Genomic DNA, 26,027 nt, shown 5'->3' with positions numbered 1-26,027 from the left:
CGCTCCCTGCTCCCAGGCGGCGACTCGCGCTCTGTTCAGCGCAACACTCCCCGGCGGCGGCTAGCAGATACAGGGCTCTACTAGCGCTGTATAGCGGGCTCAGCGCTCAGCGCTCCCCGGCGGTGACTCGCAGGCCCAGCGGAGGGTACAGCTCGCTTCCCGCTTAGTTTTGCAATAAGGCGCCATAGCCGGGGGGCGGAGCTAACTCCTGCTCTGTACAGCGGGCTCAGCATTCTCCGCTCCCCGGCCACTGTTATAGTGTAATAGGCATTTATGTGAGTTTAATGCACATGGTGCTGAGGAGAATGTGATATAGTCAGAGTGGCTCAGCACTAATCCAGTTATCCACTATATAGATTTTATCGCATAGCCCAGAGGAGTTTCACTCTGGCGGCCATTTCCTCCCTGCACAGACCTGGCTTCATATTTGCAGTGTCTCCTATAGCCCAGTGGGCTAATCTTGCATACTCAGAGACAAATACAAATAAAGTCCCAGGTATATTAACAGTTAACCCGCTTTACTCAGCGGGCTCCCAGGTCTCCCCGTCGCTAGGCAACAGCTCTGGGATTTGTAACTTTTCGATACTTCAGGCTGCTGAAATATAGATACATTCCTCCTGCAGTAGAGTCCTCTACCCAGCATTTTCCTACTTGCAAATCAGGGAACCTGCTCTATTACAGTAGCTGGGACTCAGCTCAATAATAATTAAAAGGATCTACTGTGCAGTATTTATTTACCTACGGTGTGTGTGTATATATACATATATAGTTATGTTTGTGCATGTATATATATAGATATATATATTTAAGTGCGTGTAGGTATGTATATAGATAAATCCATAAAATACCAGATATAGGGGATAAAAGCCTACGGCCACACCACCCTGAACACGCCCGATCTCGTCTGATCTCGGAAACTAAGCAGGGTCAGGCCCGGTTAGTACTTGGATGGGAGACCGCCTGGGAATACCAGGTGCTGTAGGCTACTTCCGCAATGTTTTCTAATAACAACATCTTGCACATAACATTTTCCCCCATCTTTCTCACAGGCTGGTCACCATTTTGAAAAGCCAGCGGAACCTCAGAGAAACATCTGGTGCACCTTAATTAGCGGTACACTAAATACAGGGCGGGGTGTTGCCTTCCCTTTATTATTCCTTGTTGTCACTAGTTACTAATGCTATTTGTAATTGTGGAATGCGTGTAAGGCATCAGACAAATAGCGCTGCGGCTCAGTACGCTAGTAGCGGGTATCTGAACAGGGGTTTGAATCCAAACAAAACTTTAAGGAGAACTCCTATAGCCTAGGGCTAAGACTCCTGTCCCACAGCGCAGCGTTGCTGGTTCAGGTCTCCGCTGCTCCAGAAAGTTTATTTTAATCGTATCGGTCACTACACATTATAGTGCAGACCTTACGTAGGGCTCTGTTTATTTAACCCACCTTTTCTCCTTTCGTTTGTCTCTCCTGGGATAGTCGAAGAATTCCCTCTTAGGTGTGAAGTATGCGGCGGAGCCATCTGCTTCGCCCTCCACGCACCTGCACACCCCTGTTTGATCAATGATGCAGGTAATGTCACTATTAACCAGACAATAGCTCATCAGGTAAGCCCTTGGACTTTGGTTTCCAAGGTCACAGGATCAAATCACAGCGGGACCAAACACACCTTTCCAAAAAGAAACTTTGCTAACATTCCATGCATTACTGATGTCTGTTTTCTGTGGATCTGAACCAGTGTCTCAGAATATACAGGTACATAATACAGCAGTTCATCTGATACTGCAGGTAAAGGAGGAGGACACGTCAAGTCCATCAGGGTTCCACGCCATTGACGAAAATGACAGCGACTGGTTCAGTTTCGGATGAGCTGGGCAGGCTCCGGTAGGCGGCCGACAGACACCCGAATACACAATATCAGGTATCAAACAGGGTTTGTTTTCCTATCTTTTCCCCGCAGATGGCAGGAGATGGTATCAGAACCTCTCTAGGGTATACACCTCGGTGTATCGCCGGTCCATCAAGCCGCCGTTTTCCTGAGGCAACCTTGCTCAGGGATCCATCGACATATGCGGCAGCATGGTTCTACCGTATCCGGAGCAGGTAGGTTGGGGAACAATTGTCCTCTAGGTTACAGGATGCTTCGCATCAGGATCAATTGATACTTTGATACAGGTCAGAATCACGATTCTGCTTTATGTTCCTTGGAGGTCTCCATGTCTACAGACTCGGACCCTGCATCTTCGCTTGGGCTGTCTTAACCCGACGACCTCTGGGGCTGCGACAGTGACAAGTAAACATGAAATCCTACGGGGCAGATGGTTCTGGGGAAGGAACTTTCTGCAGGATTTCTTGAACCAATGGAGGTAGGTCCACTTTGATTTCTCCTACTACTGCCCCAGCTCCAAGACAGACCTTTACTGGTCTTCCCTTTAGATTGTTTCGTGCCCTTTCAGGTTTTTGACTCCACACGGGTGATATCTTCGTCGCCAGGGGTTCTCAGGGTAAAAAGGCTGAAGCAGAGGTTCAACATCCTCAGTCCAGTCTGATTTTATGTCATCCTATACACCCATTACACCTGCAGGGTCCCAGGGTAGGCGCAGGTCGATGGGAGAAGGCTTGGGCGGTTACAACCGTCTCAGGAGTCCCTCGGCATGGGTCGGCTGATTTACGATGACAAGAGAGTCATACTGCAGGCTGCGCTCCATAGGTTTCTAACCGCAAAGGGTGTTGATCCCTGTTTTACACATATCATTTGAATTAGGACAGTTCTCAGGCCTTTGTTTTCTTTTCACGTTCCGAAGCCAAGTGGCTCGGACAGGCCTATTCTGGCCTTACAATCCTTTTAGTCTGTGATTGCTAGTTTAAACAAGAAAGGGAGTTTTACGTGTCCCTTGTCTTCAGAGATGCCTGTTTACTGATTTCCGTTGGACAGGCTTTTCTCAGATTCCCCCTTAACAGGATTCTCATTTTCACTGTAAGTCCTTTACTCTTCTCTCTTCCGCTCCCACAGAGTTTAGGAAGATAACAGAATAACTCTTTTTCAAGGGCAGTGGGTGACGTTGGTTCCCTAATGGGACAATTTACTGCTACTATCCCACTCTGTACATTAGGTGGCTTCTGAATATCCGGAGGATCCACGAGCTTCTGATTCGACACAGATCCAATTTATGCTCCGCATAGACGTTTCTCAACACGGTCCGTCAGAGGTTTTTTCATTCCTCGGCACCAGAGACTCTATTTCTTCAGTCAAGTTGCGACGTAATGAGTGGTCGCCTCCATTCCTCTCGGAACGGGGGACAACAATCTTGTTTCCAGATCAAGCCACCAGGTCAGACTCCTGGGTGAGGGAACATGCCCCGGAGTTTTGTCAGCTGGTCCGCTGTGGGCGGAGATTTCGGATCGACCTCAGGGCGTTCTGACTGACTCTTTAACCCTTTATTACTCTCGGACGGCAGTAGCCGTGGAGGCCCTCAGGGCTCCGGGGAGTTTTCTGGTTATTCTATCCTGCCTCCTTTTCTATTTCTACTTCATGTTCAGTAACACAGGAGGGGATTATGCGTGCTAGTCCTCTCGGTGGCGCTGGTTGGGCCACGCATGACTTGAAGATACAGATACGCCTGTTGTCAGTAGAGGAGCCTTGGCTCCTACCTCGACGGGACTGTCTACTTCAACAGGCTCCTTTTTTTTTTTTTTTTTTTTTTTTTCTCCTTGTTCAATTTTACACTGGTTTCGGTTACCCGTGTGACTGTTCACGAGACCTCAGAAGGGAGGAGTTCCCTAGTTCGGTTAGGCCTACTGGGCTCCGATTTCAGAAGTCTATTACCTCTTCTCGCTTTTGCCACTTTGGGAAAACTTTATGGAACATAATGAAGATAAAAGGGGGTTTTTCCCCCTTCTTCCAGTTACCATTCATCTTTGGTTTCTCTGGGAGGTTTTTTTTTTTACTCCGCTGCGCTTCAAACCACACTGACCGGAATTTTAGGTCTCTGCCTTTTTCGCTTTTCTTCCAAATGAGATTAGCCTAGCGGCCGTAAGTTCGGCCTCTTGTTCAGGGAGTACTCTATTGGCAACTCCCCGGGCTCGGCTTCGGCCTCAGCGGTCGTTTCTTCCAGAGGGGAGGTCCATTTTTCATATAAATCTGACACTAGTGGTTTTCAATCCTCTCTGAATGTTGTCAGGGCTCGTCAACTCTCTCTACAGAGGTCTCAGGCTATTCGATGAAGTGTTTTTTTCTTCTTTGCTCTGGACGATGCTCCCGTACTAAATAGCCGGGGCCCCAGCATATGCTGGACAGTTGGATACATCTGATCATCAGACAGTCTTCTTGGCGGTTACTAGGGAACCTCCGTTTTCCAATTCAGCGCGCTTTACGCGCATTGTAAGACCTTCGTGGGCAGCCGCCCGCGGGGTCTCCATGAATATTTTGTCGGGCGGCTACTTGGTCAAACCGACATTCGTTTTGTCAAATTCTACAAGTTTGACACTTTTACGGCCTCTGCATCACTGTTTGGCCGAGCAGTTTTTACAGGACTCTCAGCGCTTTCCCACCCGTTTTTTGGGAGCTCTGGGACGTCCCCATTGTAACTACACTCCAGTGGCCCCTAGTGGATGAAGGAGAAATCAGGATTTTGGTACTTACCGATAAATCCCTTTCTCCGATTCCACAGGGGCCACTGGACGCCCGCCCAGCGCTGTTTCTCCTGATTTTTGTTTGATTAACGATTGCAGATCACCATATGACTGCTTGTTGGGTTCAGGCTAGCCTGGTTTTTTGTCAGGTTCTGTTCCAGGTTTAGTTTGTGTTCGCCTGGTTTACAGGGCGTCGTTAACCTCCTCTACCTTACGGTTTGTTTATTACAGCTCTCCTCGGGCACAGTTTAACGTAGACTGGCTTGGAGGGGAGATAGTAGGGGAGGAGCTAGCCACAGTGTGAGAATTTTTAAAGTGCCAGCTACCAATACCACCTACTATCTCCCCATTGTAACTACACTCCAGTGGCCCCTGTGGAATCGGAGAAAGGGATTTATCGGTAAGTACCAAAATCCTGATTTCTTTTAATCTTTTTTTATTTTGTTTCTTTTTTTAGTTGTGTTGGGCAAGTCACATTATGTACTGTATGGTTTAGTAGCTGCAATGCAGCCACGCATGTTGGTCACTTTTGACGAGGAGCTACGGCCACTACCAGTATCTGTGAGAGTGGGACAAGTAAGTGAGACCTTTTTCAGTATTATACCTTCATAACTTCACCAAGCATAGTACATAGTCACCCAGCATGCCAGGTACGATGGCTTTTAGTACCTAGACTTCATGGGATTTTCTCATACTTCACGAAATCCAATAAGATAATGTTGATTGACTATAACTGCTACCATATAATATTTTCTTCTGCAGGCTGTGGATGTTGTGGGCCAAGCTGGCAAGCCCAAGACCATCACAGGATTCCAGACGCACACTACACCCGTGTTGCTTGCACATGGTGAGCGGGCAGAACTGGCTACAGAGGAATATCTGCCTGTAACGCCCATTCTCGAGGGATTTGTTATTCTTCGAAAGAATCCTAATTATGATGTGTAGTGTGATCAGAAGACGACATGGGTTGGTTGGGTCTAGTTGTGGGGTTTTTTTTTTTTTTTTCCTATTTGTAACTAAATCTTATTAAATAATTGACAACCATATTGTGAGTTGTCTACCTTCAAAATACCTTCCATTGCAAAAAAGAAAGCTTGCCCTCTGGAATCCTGCACACTGTTATTAATGCTCATAATAGAGAAACATTCACTTGGTTACAATGCCAGCATTAGTGTGGTTTCATCACTGCAGTGCATGGCTCTGATTACAGGTTTTACAATGAAACAGCTACACATTTATCTTGGTTTTCATGAGTACATGTGTGTGTGTGTGTGTGTGTGTGTGTGTAAATATAATATATATATATATATATATATATAGATATATATTGATATATATTGATATATATTGATATATATTGATATATAGATATATAGATGTGGTGTAGACCTAATTCCGCGCTAATGAGTGAGCTTCAACCTTAAGACGTACCCTCTGTTAGCTGGGGTACTGAGGTAGGATACAAGAAACAAAAAAATGTCTAAGGGAGCTGTGTAATTGTAACTTTAGATGTAGGTTCTTTTCCAAGATTATTTGACCACAGAATCATTAAAATAAATGTATTCACATATTGTCCTTGAACAGTACATTTGCAGTGAGTAATGTGTACCTGACAAAGTTTAAAATACAGACTTTGATACACAACCTGACATAAAAATTCTAAATTAATTCATCCAATGATGTCTTTCAATGAATGTCTGATGTTCTCACATCTGAACCTCAAGTCAACGCGTTTCGTCCCAAAGGACTTCATCAGGGGTTCATATCTGGATGAAAATATTATACACAATAAAATATATTAAGAACATTTGTATGTACTGCCATAGTGGTCAACTCAAGGAATGATGATTATTTACATACCAATAGATGTTGAAAGGGCTCTATGGGACGAATAACCGATTTATCAGTAATGCTGTTCCCACAGGGATATCGGAAAGAACATATCAATGGATAAATTCCTAAGTATTAACAGAGGAGATGATCGTCCAGTGGGGTAATTGCTTTATCCGGTATTGAAAAGAATAAATGGAAATGGGGGCGCTCTGGTACCGCAATGCACTACCGGCGCAAGTGAAAAAATAAGTCAAAAAATAAAGACAATAAGTGACACTTCCTCTAAGGTGAGAGTGGCTGCAACCTTAAACAGTAGAACAAGTGCTAGGAGAACACATAATTAAAATTAGCGTAAGTGGAGGAAAGGGCGCCTGCTAGTGTCTGATAAAATTATATAAGGTGTATACCCAGTGTCAATGGGAACAGGACACTACTTATCTGATATATGTAAGGATTTTCCTTCAGTCATATGACCAGTGTGGGTACATGAAAAAAATAACAAAATAACATAGCGCGTACAGTTTTCATGCGGCTTTCATTCCACAAATCACATAGAACCAGTTTTATAAAAAACCTTCGTGGGTACAAACAAGCCCCACAATTTAAAATCCACAGCCCGGGATTTTTTAAAAGTTTTTCACAATGTTTAATACAACACATAAAACAACAACAAATGGAAGAAATGCCAGCGTACAAGATAAAAAAGGAAAGCAGACTTATCAATCCATAGTGGAGATCGAATAGATCTAATTTTCCAAAGATGTCCAAATGAATGGTACAGATTCAAACGTACAAGAAATAAATATTAGAAAAGCTTATCTGTCCATAAAAGTAGTTCAGGTACATCAATCCCAACGCGTTTTGTCAGTAGTTAGACTTCATCATATATATATATATATATATATATACATACACACACACACGCTCACAAAAAGATATATAGAGATGGCTAGATATCTGTGCGTGTGTGTGTATATAATATATATCTGCAAAAATTAAGGTTGCAAAATATTTTCAGTGGGGATCACTTTTTTTAATTTTAACTTTTTTAGACCTAAAATGGGCTCTATTGTCTGTATTGACAAATTGTGGTGACAAATAAAACCACACACTAACAACTACTTAAATTTAATTCTAATAGAGATATCAATTTATAGTAATGATTGTATAGTGCATCTGCACCTATTCCCTTGGGTTCGGTATGATTTACCAGCGGTCGGGATCCTGGCAGTCAGGAGTCCGACACAGGAATCCTTACAGCCGGAATGGCGGCAGCGAGTCCCCTCATGGGCTCACTGTGCTCGCCATGCATCACACTATTATATTCCCCCTCGGGTGGTGGCATGGACCACCCGAGTGGGAATCCCAGGCTTCGGTCAGGATTCCGACTGCCGGCATTCTAGTACTAGTAGTCTTAGCAGATTGCACACCCTAGTTGCTTGTAATGAGATGCTGTCTAAAGCCACCCCCTTGTATATTCCAAATTATTTGTGTGTGTTTGAGATTGCTTCATTCTTGACTAGCAAACTCCCCTTCCACCACAACCTACGCCGCCTTCCCAACTGATTTTAAGCAGGGACCAACATCTGACTGTGCATTAGTGAACCAGGCATAATTCAGAGTAAGTTCTATTTAAATTCATGTAGTGTCAGTTTTTTGGGGGTGAACATTAGGGTTTGGGGTCCCCTGAGCTGTTCTGCTGGGCCACTCCAGGGCATCGCACCTTAACACTTATACTCCCATTTCATATCACTACATTTGTGTTTCTCTATCGTCCTAGTGGATGCTGGGGTTCCTGAAAGGACCATGGGGAATAGCGGCTCCGCAGGAGACAGGGCACAAAAAGTAAAGCTTTTCCAGATCAGGTGGTGTGCACTGGCTCCTCCCCCTATGACCCTCCTCCAGACTCCAGTTAGATTTTTGTGCCCGGCCGAGAAGGGTGCAATCTAGGTGGCTCTCCTAAAGAGCTGCTTAGAAAAAGTTTAGCTTAGGTTTTTTATTTTACAGTGAGTCCTGCTGGCAGCAGGATCACTGCAACGAGGGACTGAGGGGAGAAGAAGTGAACTCACCTGCGTGCAGGATGGATTGGCTTCTTGGCTACTGGACATCAGCTCCAGAGGGACGATCACAGGTACAGCCTGGATGGTCACCGGAGCCGCGCCGCCGGCCCCCTTGCAGATGCTGAAGTCAGAAGAGGTCCAGAATCGGCGGCTGAAGACTCCTGCAGTCTTCTAAAGGTAGCGCACAGCACTGCAGCTGTGCGCCATTTTCCTCTCAGCACACTTCACACGCAGTCACTGAGGGTGCAGGGCGCTGGGGGGGGGCGCCCTGGGAGGCAAATGTAACCTATATAAAGGCTAAAAATACCTCACATATAGCCCCCAGAGGCTATATGGAGATATTTAACCCCTGCCTGGATTCACTAAATAGCGGGAGACGAGCCCGCCGGAAAAGGGGCGGGGCCTATCTCCTCAGCACACGGCGCCATTTCCTCTCACAGCTCCGCTGGTCAGGACGGCTCCCAGGTCTCTCCCCTGCACTGCACTACAGAAACAGGGTAAAACAGAGAGGGGGGGCAAATTTATGGCGATATTTTGATATACTTATTATAAGGCTATCCCTGTTATATATAGCGCTTTTGGTGTGTGCTGGCAAACTCTCCCTCTGTCTCCCCAAAGGGCTAGTGGGTCCTGTCTTCGTTAGGAGCATTCCCTGTGTCTGCTGTGTGTCGGTACGTGTGTGTCGACATGTATGAGGACGATATTGGTGTGGAGGCGGAGCAATTGCCAAATATGAGGATGTCACCCCCTAGGGAGTCGACACCAGAATGGATGCCTTTATTTATGGAACTACGGGATAGTGTCAACACGCTAAAGCAGTCGTTTGACGACATGAGACGGCCGGACAATCAATTAGTGCCTGTCCAGGCGACTCAAACACCGTCAGGGGCTGTGAAACGCCCTTTGCCTCAGTCGGTCGACACAGACCCAGACACAGGCACTGACTCCAGTGGTGACGGTGACGAATCAACCGTATTTTCCAGTAGGGCCACACGTTATATGATTTTGGCAATGAAGGAGGCGTTACATTTAGCTGATACTACAGGTACCACTAAACAGGGTATTATGTGGGGTGTGAAAAAACTACCTATAGTTTTTCCTGAATCAGAAGAATTAAATGACGTGTGTAATGAAGCGTGGGTTGCCCCTGATAAAAAGCTGATAATTTCAAAGAAATTATTGGCATTATACCCTTTCCCGCCAGAGGTTAGGGAGCGCTGGGAAACACCTCCTAGGGTGGACAAGGCGCTAACACGCTTATCTAAACAAGTGGCGTTACCCTCTCCTGAGACGGCCGCACTTAAAGATCCATCAGATAGGAGGATGGAAAATATCCAAAAAAGTATATACACACATGCAGGTGTTATACTACGACCAGCTATAGCGACTGCCTGGATGTGCAGTGCTGGGGTAGTTTGGTCAGAGTCCCTGATTGAAAATATTGATACCCTGGACAGGGACAATATTTTACTGTCGTTAGAACAAATAAAGGATGCATTTCTTTATATGCGTGATGCACAGAGGGATATCTGCACACTGGCATCACGGGTAAGTGCTATGTCCATTTCGGCCAGAAGAGCTTTATGGACGCGACAGTGGACAGGCGATGCGGATTCAAAACGACATATGGAAGTTTTGCCGTATAAAGGGGAGGAGTTATTTGGAGTCGGTCTATCAGATTTGGTGGCCACGGCTACAGCCGGGAAATCCACCTTTCTACCTCAAGTCACTCCCCAACAGAAAAAGGCACCGACTTTTCAACCGCAGCCCTTTCGTTCCTTTAAAAATAAGAGAGCAAAGGGCTATTCATATCTGCCACGAGGCAGAGGTCGAGGGAAGAGACAGCAACAGGCAGCTCCTTCCCAGGAACAGAAGCCTTCCCCGGCTTCTACAAAAGCCTCAGCATGACGCTGGGGCTTCTCAAGCGGACTCGGGGACGGTGGGTGGTCGTCTCAAAAATTACAGCGCGCAGTGGGCTCACTCGCAGGTAGATCCCTGGATCCTGCAGATAATATCTCAGGGGTACAGGTTGGAATTAGAGACAGATCCACCTCGCCGTTTCCTGAAGTCTGCTTTACCAACGTCCCCCTCCGAAAGGGAGACGGTTTTGGAAGCCATTCACAAGCTGTACTCTCAGCAGGTGATAGTCAAGGTACCTCTTCTACAACAAGGGAAGGGGTATTATTCCACTCTTTTTGTGGTACCGAAGCCGGATGGCTCGGTAAGGCCTATTCTAAATCTGAAGTCCTTGAACCTGTACATAAAGAAGTTCAAGTTCAAGATGGAGTCACTCAGAGCAGTGATAGCGAACCTGGAAGAGGGGGACTTTATGGTATCCTTGGACATCAAGGATGCGTATCTCCACGTTCCAATTTACCCCTCACACCAGGGGTACCTCAGGTTCGTTGTACAAAACTGTCAGTTTCAGACGCTGCCGTTCGGATTGTCCACGGCACCTCGGGTCTTTACAAAGGTAATGGCCGAGATGATGATTCTTCTTCGAAGAAAAGGCATATTAATTATCCCATACTTGGACGATCTCCTAATAAGGGCAAGGTCCAGAGAACAGCTAGAGATGGGATTAGCACTGTCGCAAGAAGTGCTAAAACAGCACGGGTGGATTCTGAATATTCCAAAATCCCAGTTAATGCCGACAACTCGTCTGCTGTTCCTAGGGATGATTCTGGACACGGTTCAGAAAAAGGTTTTTCTCCCGGAGGAAAAAGCCAAGGAGTTATCCGAGCTTGTCAGGAACCTCCTAAAACCAGGAAAGGTGTCTGTACATCAATGCACAAGAGTCCTGGGAAAAATGGTGGCTTCTTACGAAGCAATTCCATTCGGCAGATTCCACGCAAGAATTTTCCAAAGGGATCTGTTGGACAAATGGTCAGGGTCGCATCTTCAGATGCACCTGCGGATAACCCTGTCTCCAAGGACAAGGGTGTCTCTTCTGTGGTGGTTGCAGAGTGCTCATCTATTGGAGGGCCGCAGATTCGGCATACAGGATTGGATCCTGGTGACCACGGACGCCAGCCTGAGAGGCTGGGGAGCAGTCACACAAGGAAGAAACTTCCAGGGAGTATGGACGAGCCTGGAAACGTCTCTTCACATAAACATTCTGGAACTAAGAGCAATATACAATGCTCTAAGCCAGGCAGAACCTCTGCTTCAGGGAAAACCGGTGTTGATCCAGTCGGACAACATCACGGCAGTCGCCCATGTGAACAGACAGGGCGGCACAAGAAGCAGGAGTGCAATGGCAGAAGCTGCAAGGATTCTTCGCTGGGCAGAGAATCATGTGATAGCACTGTCAGCAGTGTTCATCCCGGGAGTGGACAACTGGGAAGCAGACTTCCTCAGCAGACACGATCTTCACCCGGGAGAGTGGGGACTTCATCCAGAAGTCTTCCACTTGCTGGTAACCCGTTGGGAAAGACCAATGGTGGACATGATGGCGTCTCGCCTCAACAAAAAACTGGACAGGTATTGCGCCAGGTCAAGAGATCCGCAGGCAATAGCTGTGGACGCGCTGGTAACGCCTTGGGTGTACCAGTCGGTGTATGTGTTTCCTCCTCTGCCTCTCATACCAAAAGTATTGAGAATTATACGGCAAAGAGGCGTAAGGACGATACTAGTGGTTCCGGATTGGCCAAGAAGGACTTGGTACCCGGAACTTCAAGAGATGATCACGGAAGATCCGTGGCCTCTACCTCTAAGGAGGGACTTGCTTCAGCAGGGTCCCTGTCTGTTTCAAGACTTACCGCGGCTGCGTTTGACGGCATGGCGGTTGAACGCCGGATCCTAAAGGAAAAAGGCATGCCGGAAGAAGTCATTCCTACTTTGATTAAAGCAAGGAAGGAAGTAACCGTGCAACATTATCACCGAATTTGGCGAAAATATGTTGCGTGGTGCGAAGATCGGAGTGCTCCGACGGAGGAATTTCAACTGGGTCGATTCCTACATTTCCTGCAATCAGGATTGTCTATGGGTCTCAAATTGGGATCTATTAAGGTTCAAATTTCGGCCCTGTCGATTTTCTTTCAAAAAGAATTGGCTTCAGTCCCTGAAGTCCAGACCTTTGTTAAGGGAGTGCTACATATACAGCCTCCTGTGGTGCCTCCAGTGGCACCGTGGGATCTCAATGTGGTTTTGGACTTTCTAAAATCTCATTGGTTTGAACCACTAAAGAAGGTGGATTTGAAATATCTCACATGGAAAGTGACCATGCTTCTAGCCCTGGCTTCGGCCAGGAGAGTGTCAGAACTGGCAGCTTTATCTTACAAAAGCCCATATCTGATTTTCCATTCGGACAGGGCAGAACTGCGGACTCGTCCGCATTTTCTCCCTAAGGTGGTGTCAGCATTTCATCTGAACCAGCCTATTGTAGTGCCTGCGGCTACAAGTGACTTGGAGGACTCCAAGTTACTGGACGTTGTCAGAGCATTAAAAATATATATTGCAAGGACAGCTGGAGTCAGAAAATCTGACTCGTTGTTTATATTGTATGCACCCAACAAGATGGGTGCTCCTGCGTCTAAGCAGACGATTGCTCGTTGGATCTGTAGCACAATCCAACTTGCACATTCTGTGGCAGGCCTGCCACAGCCTAAATCTGTAAAGGCCCACTCCACAAGGAAGGTGGGCTCATCTTGGGCGGCTGCCCGAGGGGTCTCGGCATTACAACTTTGCCGAGCAGCTACGTGGTCAGGGGAGAACACGTTTGTAAAATTTTACAAATTTGATACTCTGGCTAAGGAGGACCTGGAGTTCTCTCATTCGGTGCTGCAGAGTCATCCGCACTCTCCCGCCCGTTTGGGAGCTTTGGTATAATCCCCATGGTCCTTTCAGGAACCCCAGCATCCACTAGGACGATAGAGAAAATAAGATTTTACTTACCGATAAATCTATTTCTCGGAGTCCGTAGTGGATGCTGGGCGCCCATCCCAAGTGCGGATTATCTGCAATAATTGTACATAGTTATTGTTAACTAATTCGGGTTATTGTTGAAGGAAGCCATCTTTCAGAGGCTCCGCTGTTATCATACTGTTAACTGGGTTTAGATCACAAGTTGTACGGTGTGATTGGTGTGGCTGGTATGAGTCTTACCCGGGATTCAAAATCCTCCCTTATTGTGTACGCTCGTCCGGGCACAGTACCTAACTGGAGTCTGGAGGAGGGTCATAGGGGGAGGAGCCAGTGCACACCACCTGATCTGGAAAAGCTTTACTTTTTGTGCCCTGTCTCCTGCGGAGCCGCTATTCCCCATGGTCCTTTCAGGAACCCCAGCATCCACTACGGACTCCGAGAAATAGATTTATCGGTAAGTAAAATCTTATTTTTTTAATCTATGTATTTGTTTTCACATACTCCTTATTCTTAGAACACTCTCTACACTGAGTAACTACTTTTGCATACCTGCTATTCTGTAACGCTTCACTGCTATCTTTCACTAGTGTGATGTCCTGGGAGGGTTTTTGGCTGGGCTGGTTTGGGGGTGCCCTATGCACCGGATGTGAACTACAGAATTTCTCATACATCCTAGAGGATGCTGGGGTCCACTTCAGTACCATGGGCTATAGACTGTTCCGCAGGAGCCATGGGCACTTTAAGACTTTTTCAGAGTGTGAACTGGCTCCTCCCTCTATGCCCCTCCTCCAGACCTCCATCCTGGGCAGCATGAAACCTCTCACTGGCAAAAGGTGGCATATGATGCTGTGGCACAGTCTTACACCCCCACCACTATGATGCAGGGGGCGGGGCTTCTTCCTCAGGCAGCCAGCACTGCTCAGCGCCATTTTCTTCCAGCAGGGGAAGAAACGCTGATCCTCCTCTCCACTTCTGACTCGAGTATTGGGGGGAAAAAGGGGGGGGGGGGGGGGTACTATAACCTATTATTGCCAATATATGTAGCGCGGAAAGTCTCTGTGTACAAAGTACACAACACAGGGATTTTTTTTTCTTTAGGCGCTCAGTTGTGGACTGGCTATTCCTTTCTGTGTCCCTCTGACAGATTTTACTGTGGGTCTGTCCCCTATAAGCCCCGGAGTGTCCGTGGTGTGATTGTGCACTTGTGTGGCATGTCTGAGGCAGGGAGCTTTTCCCCTGAGGGAGCAATTTTAGGGACACAGGGTTGTAATGTGGTGGCACTGCCGTCGCACCAAGAGCCTGAATGGGTGAAACAATTACGTGATAGTGTGAATCATATCAGTAAGAGGTTGGATAAGTCTGAGTCTCATGCAGAAAACTGGAGAAAATCTGTAGAAGATGTGATTTTTATTAGTTCTGCCTTTTCATCCACAGGGGACCCCTCTGGGTCACATAAAAGGTCATTTGCACAAATAGTACAAACTAATACCGACACGGACTCTGATTCCTTTGTCGACACTAGTGATTCCAGGGGAATAGATCCAAAATTAGCAAAAAAATATTCAGTACATGATTGTTGCTATAAAGGAGGTGTTAGAAGTTACAGAGGCTCCTCCTTTACCACAGGAGAAGGCTTACTTTTGTAAAGAAAAGAAAATTAATGTAACTTTTCCTCCATCACATGAGCTGAACAGTCTCTTTGAGGGAGTATGGACCAATCCTGAAAAGAAATTTCAGGTTCCCAAAAGAATTCAGGTAGCTTACCCTCTCCCTGCAGAGGACAGGAAAAGGTGGGAGTCACCCCCTGTTTTAGACAGTGCCCTGTCGCGGTTAACAAAAAAGGTGATTCTCCCTGCGCCTGGGACGGCTTCACTTAAGGAGCCGGCAGACCGCAAGTTAGAGAATCGTTGAAATCTATTTATGTGGGACACTACTCAGGCCTACCATTGCCTGTGCGTGGGTGAGTAGTGCTATTGAAAAGTGGTCAGAAAACTTGTCATCAGACATTGACACAATAGATAGAGACGAGATACTCCTAACGTTAGGTCATATCAAAGACGCTTCTGCGTACGTGCTAGAAGCCATGAAAGATATTGGTCTCTTGGGATCAAGAGCCGCTACCATAGCAATCTCAGCACAGAGGGCGTTGTGGATTCGCCAATGGAATGCTGACGTAGATTCCAAAAGGAATATGGAGGCTCTCCCGTATAAAGGTGAGTCCTTGTTTGTAGATGGGCTGGATGCTTTAGTTTCTGCGGCTACCGCTGGTAAGTCGACATTCTTGCCTAATGCTCCGGCGCCGGCGAAAAAGACACATCACTCTCAGATGCAGTCCTTTCGGCCCAATAAATACAAAAATGGTAAAGGTTCCCCTTTCTTTGCGGGGAAAGGGAAAAAAGTCCACAGTGTCTCCAGGAGCAGAAATCAACCTCTGCTTCTGCCAAATCTTCAGCATGACGCTGAGGCTCCCTTGCGGGAGTCCGCTCAAGTGGGGGCACGTCTGAAACTCTTCAGTCAGTTCTGGGTTCAATCTGGCCTAGACCCGTGGGTTGTACAGATAGTGTCCCACGGGTACAAACGAGTTTCAAGACCTTCCCCCATGCCGATTTTTCAAATCGATCTTACCAGCTTCTATCCCAGACAGGGAAGTGGTGGCAGCAGCAATACAAAAATTGTGTCAGGATCAAGTCATTGTCCTGGTTCCCTTGTTACAACAAGGAGAAGGGTTTTATTCAAGCCTATTCGTAGTTCCGAAGCCGGACGGCTCAGCCAGACCGATTCTAAACCTGAAAACTCTGAATTTCTATCTGCAAAGGTTCAAGTTCAAGATGGAATTTCTGAGGGCAGGGATTTCCAGTCTAGAGGAGGGGGACTTCATGGTGTCAGTGGACATAAAAGATGCCTACTTACATGTTCCCATTTATCTTCCACATCAAGCTTATCTGAGATTCGCAATACAGAATTGCCATTACCAATTTCAGACGTTGCCGTTCGGACTCTCTAGGGCACCGAGGGTGTTCACCAAGGTGATGGCGGAAATGATGGTCCTCCTTCGACAGCAAGGAGTCAATATAATTTCTTACCTGGATGATCTCCTGATTAAAAGTGAGGTCCAGAGAAAGGTTGGTGCAGAACAATGCAGTCTCCTTGACAATACTTCAACAACACGGTTGGATCATAAATTTTCCAAAGTCGCAGTTGGAACCGACGACAAGATTGTCCTTTCTGGGGATGATACTGGACACAGAGTTGCAGAGGCTATTTCTTCCAGTAGAAAAGGCTCTGGAAATCCAGAGAATGGTCAAACAAATTCTGAAACCAACAAGAGTGTCGATTCATCAATGCATTTGGTTGTTGGGAAAGATGGTAGCAGCCTACGAGGCCATACAGTTTGGCGAGTCCATGCCAGAGTATTCCAGTGGGACCTGTTGGACAAGTGGTCCGGATCCCATCTACACATGCATCAGAGGATAATCCTGTCATCCAAAGCCAGAATTTCGCTCCTGTGGTGGCTACACCGTTCTCACCTACTAGAGGGACGCAGGTTTGGAATTCAGGACTGGGTCCTAGTAACCACGGGAGCATGTCTCCGAGGCTGGGGAGCAGTCACACAGGGGGAAAGCTTCCAAGGAAGGTGGTCAAGTCAAGAAACTTGTCTTCACATAAACGTTCTGGAGTTGAGAGCCATTTACAACGGCCTTCTACAAGCGGGGCATCTTCTTCAAGATCAACCTGTACAGATCCAGTCAGACAATGTAACAGCAGTCGCGTACATAAACCGTCAGGGCCGATCGAAAAGCAGAGCGGCAATGGCAGAGGTGACAAAGATTCTCCTCTGGGCAGAAAGACATGCAAGAGCTCTGTCTGCAATTTTCATTCCGGGAGTAGACAACTGGGAAGCAGACTTCCTCAGCAGACACGATCTCCATCCAGGAGAATGGGGTCTCCACAAAGAAGTCTTCGCAGAGGTGACAAGTCTTTGGCGGGTTCCTCAAGTAGACATGATGGCATCTCGTCTCAACAATAAGCTTCAGAGATATTGTTCCAGGTCGAGAGACCCTCAAGCAATAGCAGTGGATGCACTAGTGACCCAGTGGGTGCTTCGGTCGGTATATGTCTTCCCTCCACTTCCACTCATACAGAAAGTTCTCAAGATCATAAGAACAGGCGTTCGAGTGATCCTTATTGTCCCAGACTGGCCAAGGAGGGCTTGGTATCCAGATCTTCAGGAGTTCCTCATAGAAGATCCTCAGCCTCTTCCTCTTCGCGGGGACCTGCTGCAGCAGGGGCCGTGCGTGTATCAAGACTTTCCGCGGCTACGTTTGACGGCATGGCTGTTGAGCGCCATATCCTATCCCGGAAGGGTATTCCCAAAGAAGTCATTCCCACTCTTATTCAGGCCAGGAAAGGAGTAACGTCTAGACGTTACCACCGTATTTGGAGAAAATATGTATTGGTGTGAAACCAAGAAGGCTCCAACGGAAGAGTTTGTTAGGACGTTTTCTCCATTTTCTCCAGGCGGGTGTGGATGCGGGCCTATGATTGGGTTCGATCAAGGTCCAGATTTCGGCCTTGTCCGTTTTCTTTCAGAAACAATTGTCCTCCCTTCCAGAAGTTCAGACATTCGTGAAAGGGGTTCTGCTTATCCAACCTCCATTTGTGCCTCCTGTGGCACCATGGGATCTTAACGTGGTGTTGCAGTTCCTTCAATCGGATTGGTTTGAACCTCTACAGGAGATAGAGTTGAAGTTTCTCACTTGGAAAGTGGTCATTCTGTTGGCCTTGGCATCCGCAAGGAGGGTGTCTGAGTTATGGGCCTTGTCTCACAAGAGCCCTTACTTGATTTTCCATGAAGATAGGACGGAGTTAAGAACTCGTCAGCAATTTCTTCCAAAGGTGGTTTCTTCTTTCCATATAAACCAACCTATTGTGGTGCCAGTGGCTACTGACACCGCTGCTTCAAAGTCTCTGGATGTGGTCAGGGCTTTGAGAATTTATGTCGCAAGAACAGCTCAGATACGGAAAACAGAGGCTCTGTTTGTCCTGTATGCTCCCAACAAGATTGGGTGTCCTGCTTCTAAGCAGACTATTGCACGCTGGATCAGAGGTACGATTCAGCATGGCTCCTGCGGAATCGTCTATACCCCTCTACGGACCAGGAGAAAAGAATTTACCGGTAGGTATTAAAATCCTGTTTTTAGGACCCGACAGAGGTGACCTGGACGCTGTGGCAGGCTCATATCTTTAGTCAAATATATGGAACCAAACCTCTTATGATATTTAATTCTAATAGTTATGTCCATTTATAGTAATAATTGTACAGTGCATCTGCACCCATTTCCTCTGTTGTAGTACTATTAATCTCAGCAGATTCTAAGAAACTATGGTGTGTGGTCTAGAGCCACTCCACTTGTTTATTGTTCACCTTACTAAGAAAGGTCAGATACATATAATTTGACGTTGTTTTATCCACAAAGTTGAGACACCGTACGCAAGGAGAGTATAGTAAATAATTATTGGTCAAAACTGTAACTCATTTACAGCCAATTCAATATGAAATAAATATGAATCTCATTTTATCAAGATCTTAAGACCAGGGTCAACGACTCTTTATTTGTTATCTTTAGAATGTGTGCAACAGATAATGGAGCAATTTAATTTATCAGGTTTTTCAGGGTCTGATGTTTGTTCAGTTGAGGTGGAATATCAGGAAGATTCTAATTTCGAGGATATGTAGGATTCTGGGTACTAGATGTAAACAAGATGATGTCAAGGATCTTGGGGTGATATTGGGGGGGAGGGAGACTGATTCAGAAGCAGCAGCGATGTTGGGCCCAGTGGAGCAATGATTTTGTCTGTGCATGTGTCCTGATTTTGTTCTTACAGAGGGCCTGCTTCTGAGGTGTAAGTAAATCTGATGTTAGAGTCACAGTATATATCCAGGTTGCTTGGTCTCCTTATTGTAGCCACAGTTAGCACATTAATGTGAACCTGCTTACCAGGGAGGGAGCACGCTGATAAGGCAGGGATGCAACATTGATGTGAATGTGCAAATATTCTCTGTAAAGCGCTGCGGAATATGTGTGCGCTATATAAATAACTGGTAATAAATAATAATAACTCTTTGGACATTTACTGCCATGGGAAAATGGATAAATGCATAAGGAACCTTTAATTGAGAGAACCACCAGCATTTGCACTGTGGAATTGGATCACAATCCTGACTTATCAGTGCGCACCTTGGTAAGCAGGCTCACATTAATGACCTCTGCAGTTGAGACTCCCGGCAGATACTTCACCCGTGTGCGGTGTAAACAGCTCCGACCCGGGAATAATCCAGGTTGAAGCCGCAGTGGAAAGTGGCCAGTCCCAGGTTTGACCCAGTTTGGAACTGTGGAGCAGATTTATTAAGCCTGGTGAAGTGATAAAGTGGAAGGTGATAAAGCACCAGCCAATCAGCTCCTAACTGCCAAGCCACAGGCTGGGTTTGAAAAATGATAGGAGATGACTGGCTGGTGCTTCATCACTTCACCAGGCTTAATTAATCTGCCCCTGTGTTCCAAATCTTGGGTTAGACCCGAAACTTAGGTGGAAAAGAGGTATTACTAACTAAGACCCACTCACTAGTCACTGGTCACTATCTGACATCGGTCATCCTAACAAACCCAGATTCCTCCTCCCTCTCCCAGATTGACAGGCAAACCACACACCCGTCTTCCTTTTAAAAGATAGACCTTCACAAGTGTTCTGATTTAGCCAGACAGGCTCACAAGCTGCAGGCCCACACAGTATTTTCTCTGTCATCCACAGAAGCTGGCACTTGACGAATTCTAAAAATTGTTAGCTCCTGCCCCTCTATGCCCCATCATCCTCCAGTTTTTAGAAAAGTGCCAAGGGAGTCGGGCACAACAGGCTGAGTTCCAGCCTTAATTCCCTACATTTTTATTTTACTTTATCGTACACAATCCTCAGGAGGAGCCCTTCCCCACTTATAAGAGAAGTGGGGACAGGGTCTCTACTTCCTGTACTTGCAGGACACATACTGTTGGTGCTTTTCTGAGAAGTGCTGCCATTGCCTCGATGGTGGACCGCACTCCTGAGGGACTGAAAAGTAGGGTGAGTTACAGCAGTTCTTAACCCCCCTCTTCCTCTTTCCCCGCCACATATTGCGCACAACGCGAAGAGTAGACAGAAATCCATGCTGAGCAGTCTGTGATAGCTGTGTCCCCCCCCCCCCCCCCCCGCCTCCTCTTCCCCCGTTGCACAACGGGAAGAGAGGAGAAGCTGCATAGTCACGATCGGCCATGGAAGACACGCTACAGCCGTAGACAGGTACAGCATTCAGTGGAGATACCCAGCGGGATAGCAGGAGCTGGTGTTAGTCACCACATAAAGGCTCTCTCCATAGCTTGGCAGTAAACCACCACACCGTATTATCTTGGTGGTCTCAGGTTGGTACAGCTTACAGTTGAAGGAAGAGGATGGGGCCATCTGAGAACGAGCTGCTGCTTGTCAATCACAGGCAGTGCGGGCTTCCTACAGCATGTGTTATTGGCTGTTTATGCTCCTGTCTCCTTTTTTTCTTCACACAAAGGGGCAGATGTATTAACCTCGAGAAGGCATAAGAAAGTGATAAACCAGTGTTAAGTGCAAGGTGATAAACTCACCAGCCAATCAGCTCCTAACTGTTAATTTACATATTGGAGCTGATTGGCTGGTGCGTTTATCACCTTGCACTTAACACTGGTTTATCACTTCCTTATGCCTTCTCCAGGTTAATACATCTGCCCCAAAGCTAGGAGTGGGTGCCATTTTGCAGCTGGATCTCACGCAAGCTGCTGTAAATCCCTGGTCCTGCCTTCACTGGAGATTGTAGGTCTGAGGGGTACAACATAACTGAGCTTAGGGTAATTTTTGCAGGAACATATTGGTCTACTCTATCCTCCCTACCTACATGTTGCTCACTATTTCTTGTGTTAATCTATGTGTGTGAAGGATGTGTGTTATACATTTCTGTACTTCTTGCAATGGTAGGCAGGGAAACAGTTAAGCCATCAAAAAAAAAATGTGTATGTTCAAAATGTACCAAAAAAGTTAATGCAGGCTACCACTGATGGTTTCCGTTTTATGTGACACTTGTTCAGCAGAGGCTGTTTAGCCTGGTCCTTCACACAATTCGAATTTTTCCCCCTGGGCGCCAGCACTCACAGGAGCAATATCTCAGTTAATGGCTAAACTAGTTGCTCCACGGTAGAGAATGTGAGTCGGCTAGGTCAGAGGACCCTGCACAGGGTTCTGGGTCTCTTTCTACAGAGCCTGCTTGGGCGACAGGACTGGCCAAGTCGTTTTAAGGTTTGGTGAAACATATGGATCCTTCTGCGAGACAAATTAGCATGACTAAGAAGAGTTTGTTACCGCAGATACTTCAGTCGGATAAAGAGAATGAATGTATGTCACATGAAGACAAAGAAGAGGAGGAGTGGGAAGTAGATGAGCTATCGGAGTCGGATGATTCTACACCACATGAAGCCTCACAAGGAGTTGAACCACTCCGCTGTACAACACATATTAAACATTACTTATACAGTGACACCGGATTCCCCAGACACCTCATTATTTGGTAAGAAACGAGTCATCACTAAATTTTCCCTTTTCATAGAAACTTGATTATCAGTTATATGAGGCTTGGAAAAACTCAGATAAATGTTTTCAGATGCACAAACTGTTTCTGGCAAATAATCCTTTTGCACTGTCTATGTCGGAGAAATGGGAGATTCCGCCTAAGGTGGATTCACCTGTGTCCAGATTATCTAAGAAGACGGCGTTGCCAGTTCTGGGGGCCACATCTTTAAAGGAACCGTCAGATAGTAAATTGGAGACTACTTTGAAGTCTATATATAAGGCGGCAGGAGTTTCACTCAGGCCTACGTTAGTTCCTGGGTTAATAAAGCAGTGGAACACTGAGCCGCTAAGTTGTTCAAGGACTTGCAGTCGGGTGTACCGACAGAAGGCTTAATTGTTGTAGCGGAGTACATCAAAGAAGCTGAAATGTACCTAGGAGAGGCTGCTAGAGACATTGGACAGGTAAATTTTAGAATCTCAGTATCCGCTACCGCAGCCAGAGGAGCACTGGCTGCGGGCTTGGCAGGCAGATGCGGAGCCCAAGAGCCTAACTTAGACTTGATCGGTGCTTTTCGCACAGCAGCTGATCAGGTCTGAACTGCACTGGCGCCGCAGTGCACCAGCACATGCCAGACAGCCATCCCAGCCCTGTGATTGCCTCTGCCTGATTGACAGGCAGAGGCGTTCGCTGGGCGAGAGGGGACAGGCCGGTGGCATTTGGCCGCTGTTTTAGGGGCCGTGGCTGTGTGATGTCACACGCAGCTGCTGCGACCCTCAAAGTGACGAGTAGCTCCCTGCCAGCACGCAGGAGCTGCGCTGGTAGGGAGCTACTCTTCAAGTACAAAAGCATTGCCGCTGTGTGATGCTTTTGTACTTGTGCCGGGGGGTTCGGGCCTGACATGCGGGGGCGGACTAGCCCTGTGCTGGGCGTTCCCCCCCACCCTCCCCCGCATGTCTGTGCTGTGTGACTAAATTTAGCACATCTACGATCAGGTCTGAATTAGGCCCCAAGAGAGCTATAGAAGCACTTCCATTTACGGGAGAAATGCTCTTTGTCAAGGAATTGGTGGATTTCTCAGGCTGCTGGAGGAAAGTCCACATTTCTACCAAAGCTAGCTCTGCAACCGAGGCAGCAACTGTGTCTAGGAGGTTGGATTTGTTGAAGTTGATTATTGATTAGCCAACAGTGCTGAACTAATATGTTGTATGTGATCAACACATGTTCCTGGAGTAGTTCTTTGGATGGAGCTTTGATCAGGTCATCCAGGTAAGGGATAATCATGACCCCTAAGGTCCTTCCTTTTGCTAATTTCAAACAAAACACGCCTTTTGTGTTCGAGGCAGAGGTAGCACCGTTCAGGAAGGTAGAGGCTGTGGTTGACAGCAAGCTGCTACCCGTCGCCGGAAGCCAAACCGCCTGAGAAGACAGTGGCATGACTGGATACCTCCCCACCAGGGAGCTTCCACGGTGGGGGGCTGCCTCAAACAGTTTCAGGAGGCAAAGTTCCTCTTATCCACGGATATGTGGAATCGCAGTCTAATATCTAAGAGGTACAAGTTAGATTTTGAAGTTCTTTACAACAAGTTGGCCAGTATCACAGGACTAGAAGATAGCCCTTTAAGGGGCGATAAAATCTTTAGTGAACTCAGCAGTTTTGATGCCTGTCCCAAGCAGTCAGAGGGGGCAAAGGTTATATTCAACTTTGTTTACAGTACCAAAACTGGATGGATCGTTAAGACCAAGTCTTTGGCTTATTACCAATTCAAGATGGAATCGATTAATTCAGTAATTGCGAGTCTAGAACCCAAGGAGTTTCTACTGTCCCTGGACAGAAAGGATGCGTCCACATCCCGATATGGGAACCACATCAAGCGTTTGTTAGGGAACCCTGTACTGCAGGATAAGTAACTAGAGCCCCTCAGTGGATGGTCTTCTGCCTATAGCAATGACCCGTTGTTCCCTTGGTGCAAGCAGGCACACCGGTACTTAGGCCACCCCCAGGTCTTATTGCCTCCGGGCAGTAGACACTTATACAACATACAGAGAACTGCTAGGTGGTACTAGATGGCAGGAAAACACGACAATACAGCTGCTAAAGGTGCAACTGTAAACTAGTCACTTGGATTACCCTCAAGATGGTAAATAGGGTATATGCCAGAAGGGCTAAGCACAGTCACGGAATCACAGTCAATGGCTGGTACAGATATAACAAGACGCGGCAAGGCACCTGGAATGGATGATAAATAAACCAGGACTTAGCTTGACTGGCGACATGAATCCCAGGACAGACACGGATTAAACGGACACAAGTGATCTGGACAAAACACGGATTGGAACTATGATGAATCTTTCCACCGGGTGTTCTGAGAATCGCCTTGAACAGGAATCCACCGGACCTTCCTGGAGATGGTAACGACAGGATCCTCCAATGGACACACAGCACAAGGTCTTTCCAGAATCCTTCCAAATGGAATCTTTCACCCCAGAAGCGGCAGGTATGAGTCTTTCTAGCAGAGAACAAAAGGGATCTCCTGGACCAGAATCCACTGGACCTTTCTGGAGCTGTCAGTACAACAGAATCCTCCAGCAGATTAGGCAAGAACAGACCTTCTCAAAGTTCGCCCATTAAAATCTCTCATGCAAGCACAGAAACAAACTTGAATCTTTCTCCCAAGATTAGCTTTGGAATCTTTCCTGACCGAATCGGCATAGGACATTCTTGGAGCTGTAAATCGACAAGATCTTCCTAGAGGATGCCAGACGGAGTCTTTCCAAAGTTCTTAACAGAATCTTTCAAGTAGTTTCCCAGGTCGAATGACACAGCCTACATGAAGCTATCACCAACACTGAGCAAAAGAAATCCTATTTATAAGGAGCTGATTAGCTGACTGGTACGAGCTGAGTGCTGCCCTCACAGAGAACTCAGCCCGCATGATTACAGCACCTGACACAGTGCAGATCAGCCCAGTGCTGCAAACTTTATCACTCCAGGACTGATCAGTAGCTTGAAGCAGCCAGCTAATGACACAGCATTCCTGTCGCTAAGCGACGACCGTAATGGCGGTTCACAACAGTGTTTCTGCGGTTTGCAATGCGGCAGGATCATTTCCAGTTCAGAGGTTTACCATTCAGACTGTCCTCAGCACCTCAAGTGTTTACCAAGATCATGTCAGTCATGATTGCATATCTCAGATCCTTAGGGGTCATGATTATCCCTTACCTGGATGACCTGATCAAAGCTCCATCCAAAGAACTACTCCAGGAACATGTGTTGATCACATACAACATATTAGTTCAGCACTGTTGGCTAATCAATAATCAACTTCAACAAATCCAACCTCCTAGACACAGTTGCGCAGAAGGTTTTCATTGTGGAAGACAAAGCTCAAGGCATACGAGTCATGGTCAGGAAGGTTCTCAAGGTGAACCTAGTCTCATTTGTGCATTCGCCTGTTGGGGATGATAGTTGCAGCCTTCGAATCTCTACAATTCAGTCAGTTTCATTCACGACCTTTCCAACTCGACCTCTTAAGCCAATGGTGGGGGTCTTATCTACATATTCACAAGATATGTAGGACCAGACTGTCGCTACTTTGGTGACTACAGGTAAGCAATCTCACAGCAGGCAGGAGATTCGGAGTATGGGACTGGATAGTCCTAATGACAGATGCCAGCCTCAGATTGGGGTGCAGTGGTAGTGGAGTTTTTAATTCCAGGGTAGTTAGTCGGAACAGGTATCCCTGTTGCCGATAAATGTGTTGGAACGGAGAGCGATCTACAATGCTCTGTTGGAAGCTGTCCATTACCTCCACTCAAGGGCGGTAAGAATACAGTCAGACAATGCAACGGTCATCGCTTACATCAACAGAGAGGGCGGAACCCAAAATATATCATGGATTCTGAATTGGGCTGAGCGCAACCAGGTAATTCTTTCAGCTGTGTTTATCCTGGGTGCTGACAGCTGTGAAGCCGACTACCTCAGTCGCCCAGACCTTCATCCAGGAGAATGGGCTCTGCA

General features: G+C 46.8%; 1 protein-coding gene and 1 non-coding gene across 2 annotated transcripts in view; both read left to right on the top strand.

Annotated features, from left to right (window-relative positions):
• Positions 1 to 5,671, top strand: part of PSMD2 (proteasome 26S subunit ubiquitin receptor, non-ATPase 2) — a 63,164-nt gene extending 57,493 nt beyond the window's left edge. The window contains exons 20-21 of the mRNA XM_063916623.1: positions 5,085 to 5,203; positions 5,390 to 5,671. Of these exons, the coding sequence (XP_063772693.1) occupies positions 5,085 to 5,203; positions 5,390 to 5,572 (302 nt within the window). The 3' untranslated portion in view covers positions 5,573 to 5,671. The remainder of the gene's footprint in view (positions 1 to 5,084; positions 5,204 to 5,389) is intronic.
• Positions 867 to 985, top strand: LOC134913169 (5S ribosomal RNA). Its single transcript, XR_010177007.1, has one exon. It is a non-coding gene; the product is annotated as a 5S ribosomal RNA (ribosomal RNA).
• Positions 5,672 to 26,027: the final 20,356 nt, after the last annotated feature.

Source organism: Pseudophryne corroboree, chromosome 4 (assembly GCF_028390025.1).
Source record: "Pseudophryne corroboree isolate aPseCor3 chromosome 4, aPseCor3.hap2, whole genome shotgun sequence".
Classification (NCBI taxonomy): Eukaryota; Metazoa; Chordata; class Amphibia; order Anura; family Myobatrachidae; genus Pseudophryne; species Pseudophryne corroboree.
This window is presented reverse-complemented; position numbering and strand designations above follow the sequence as displayed.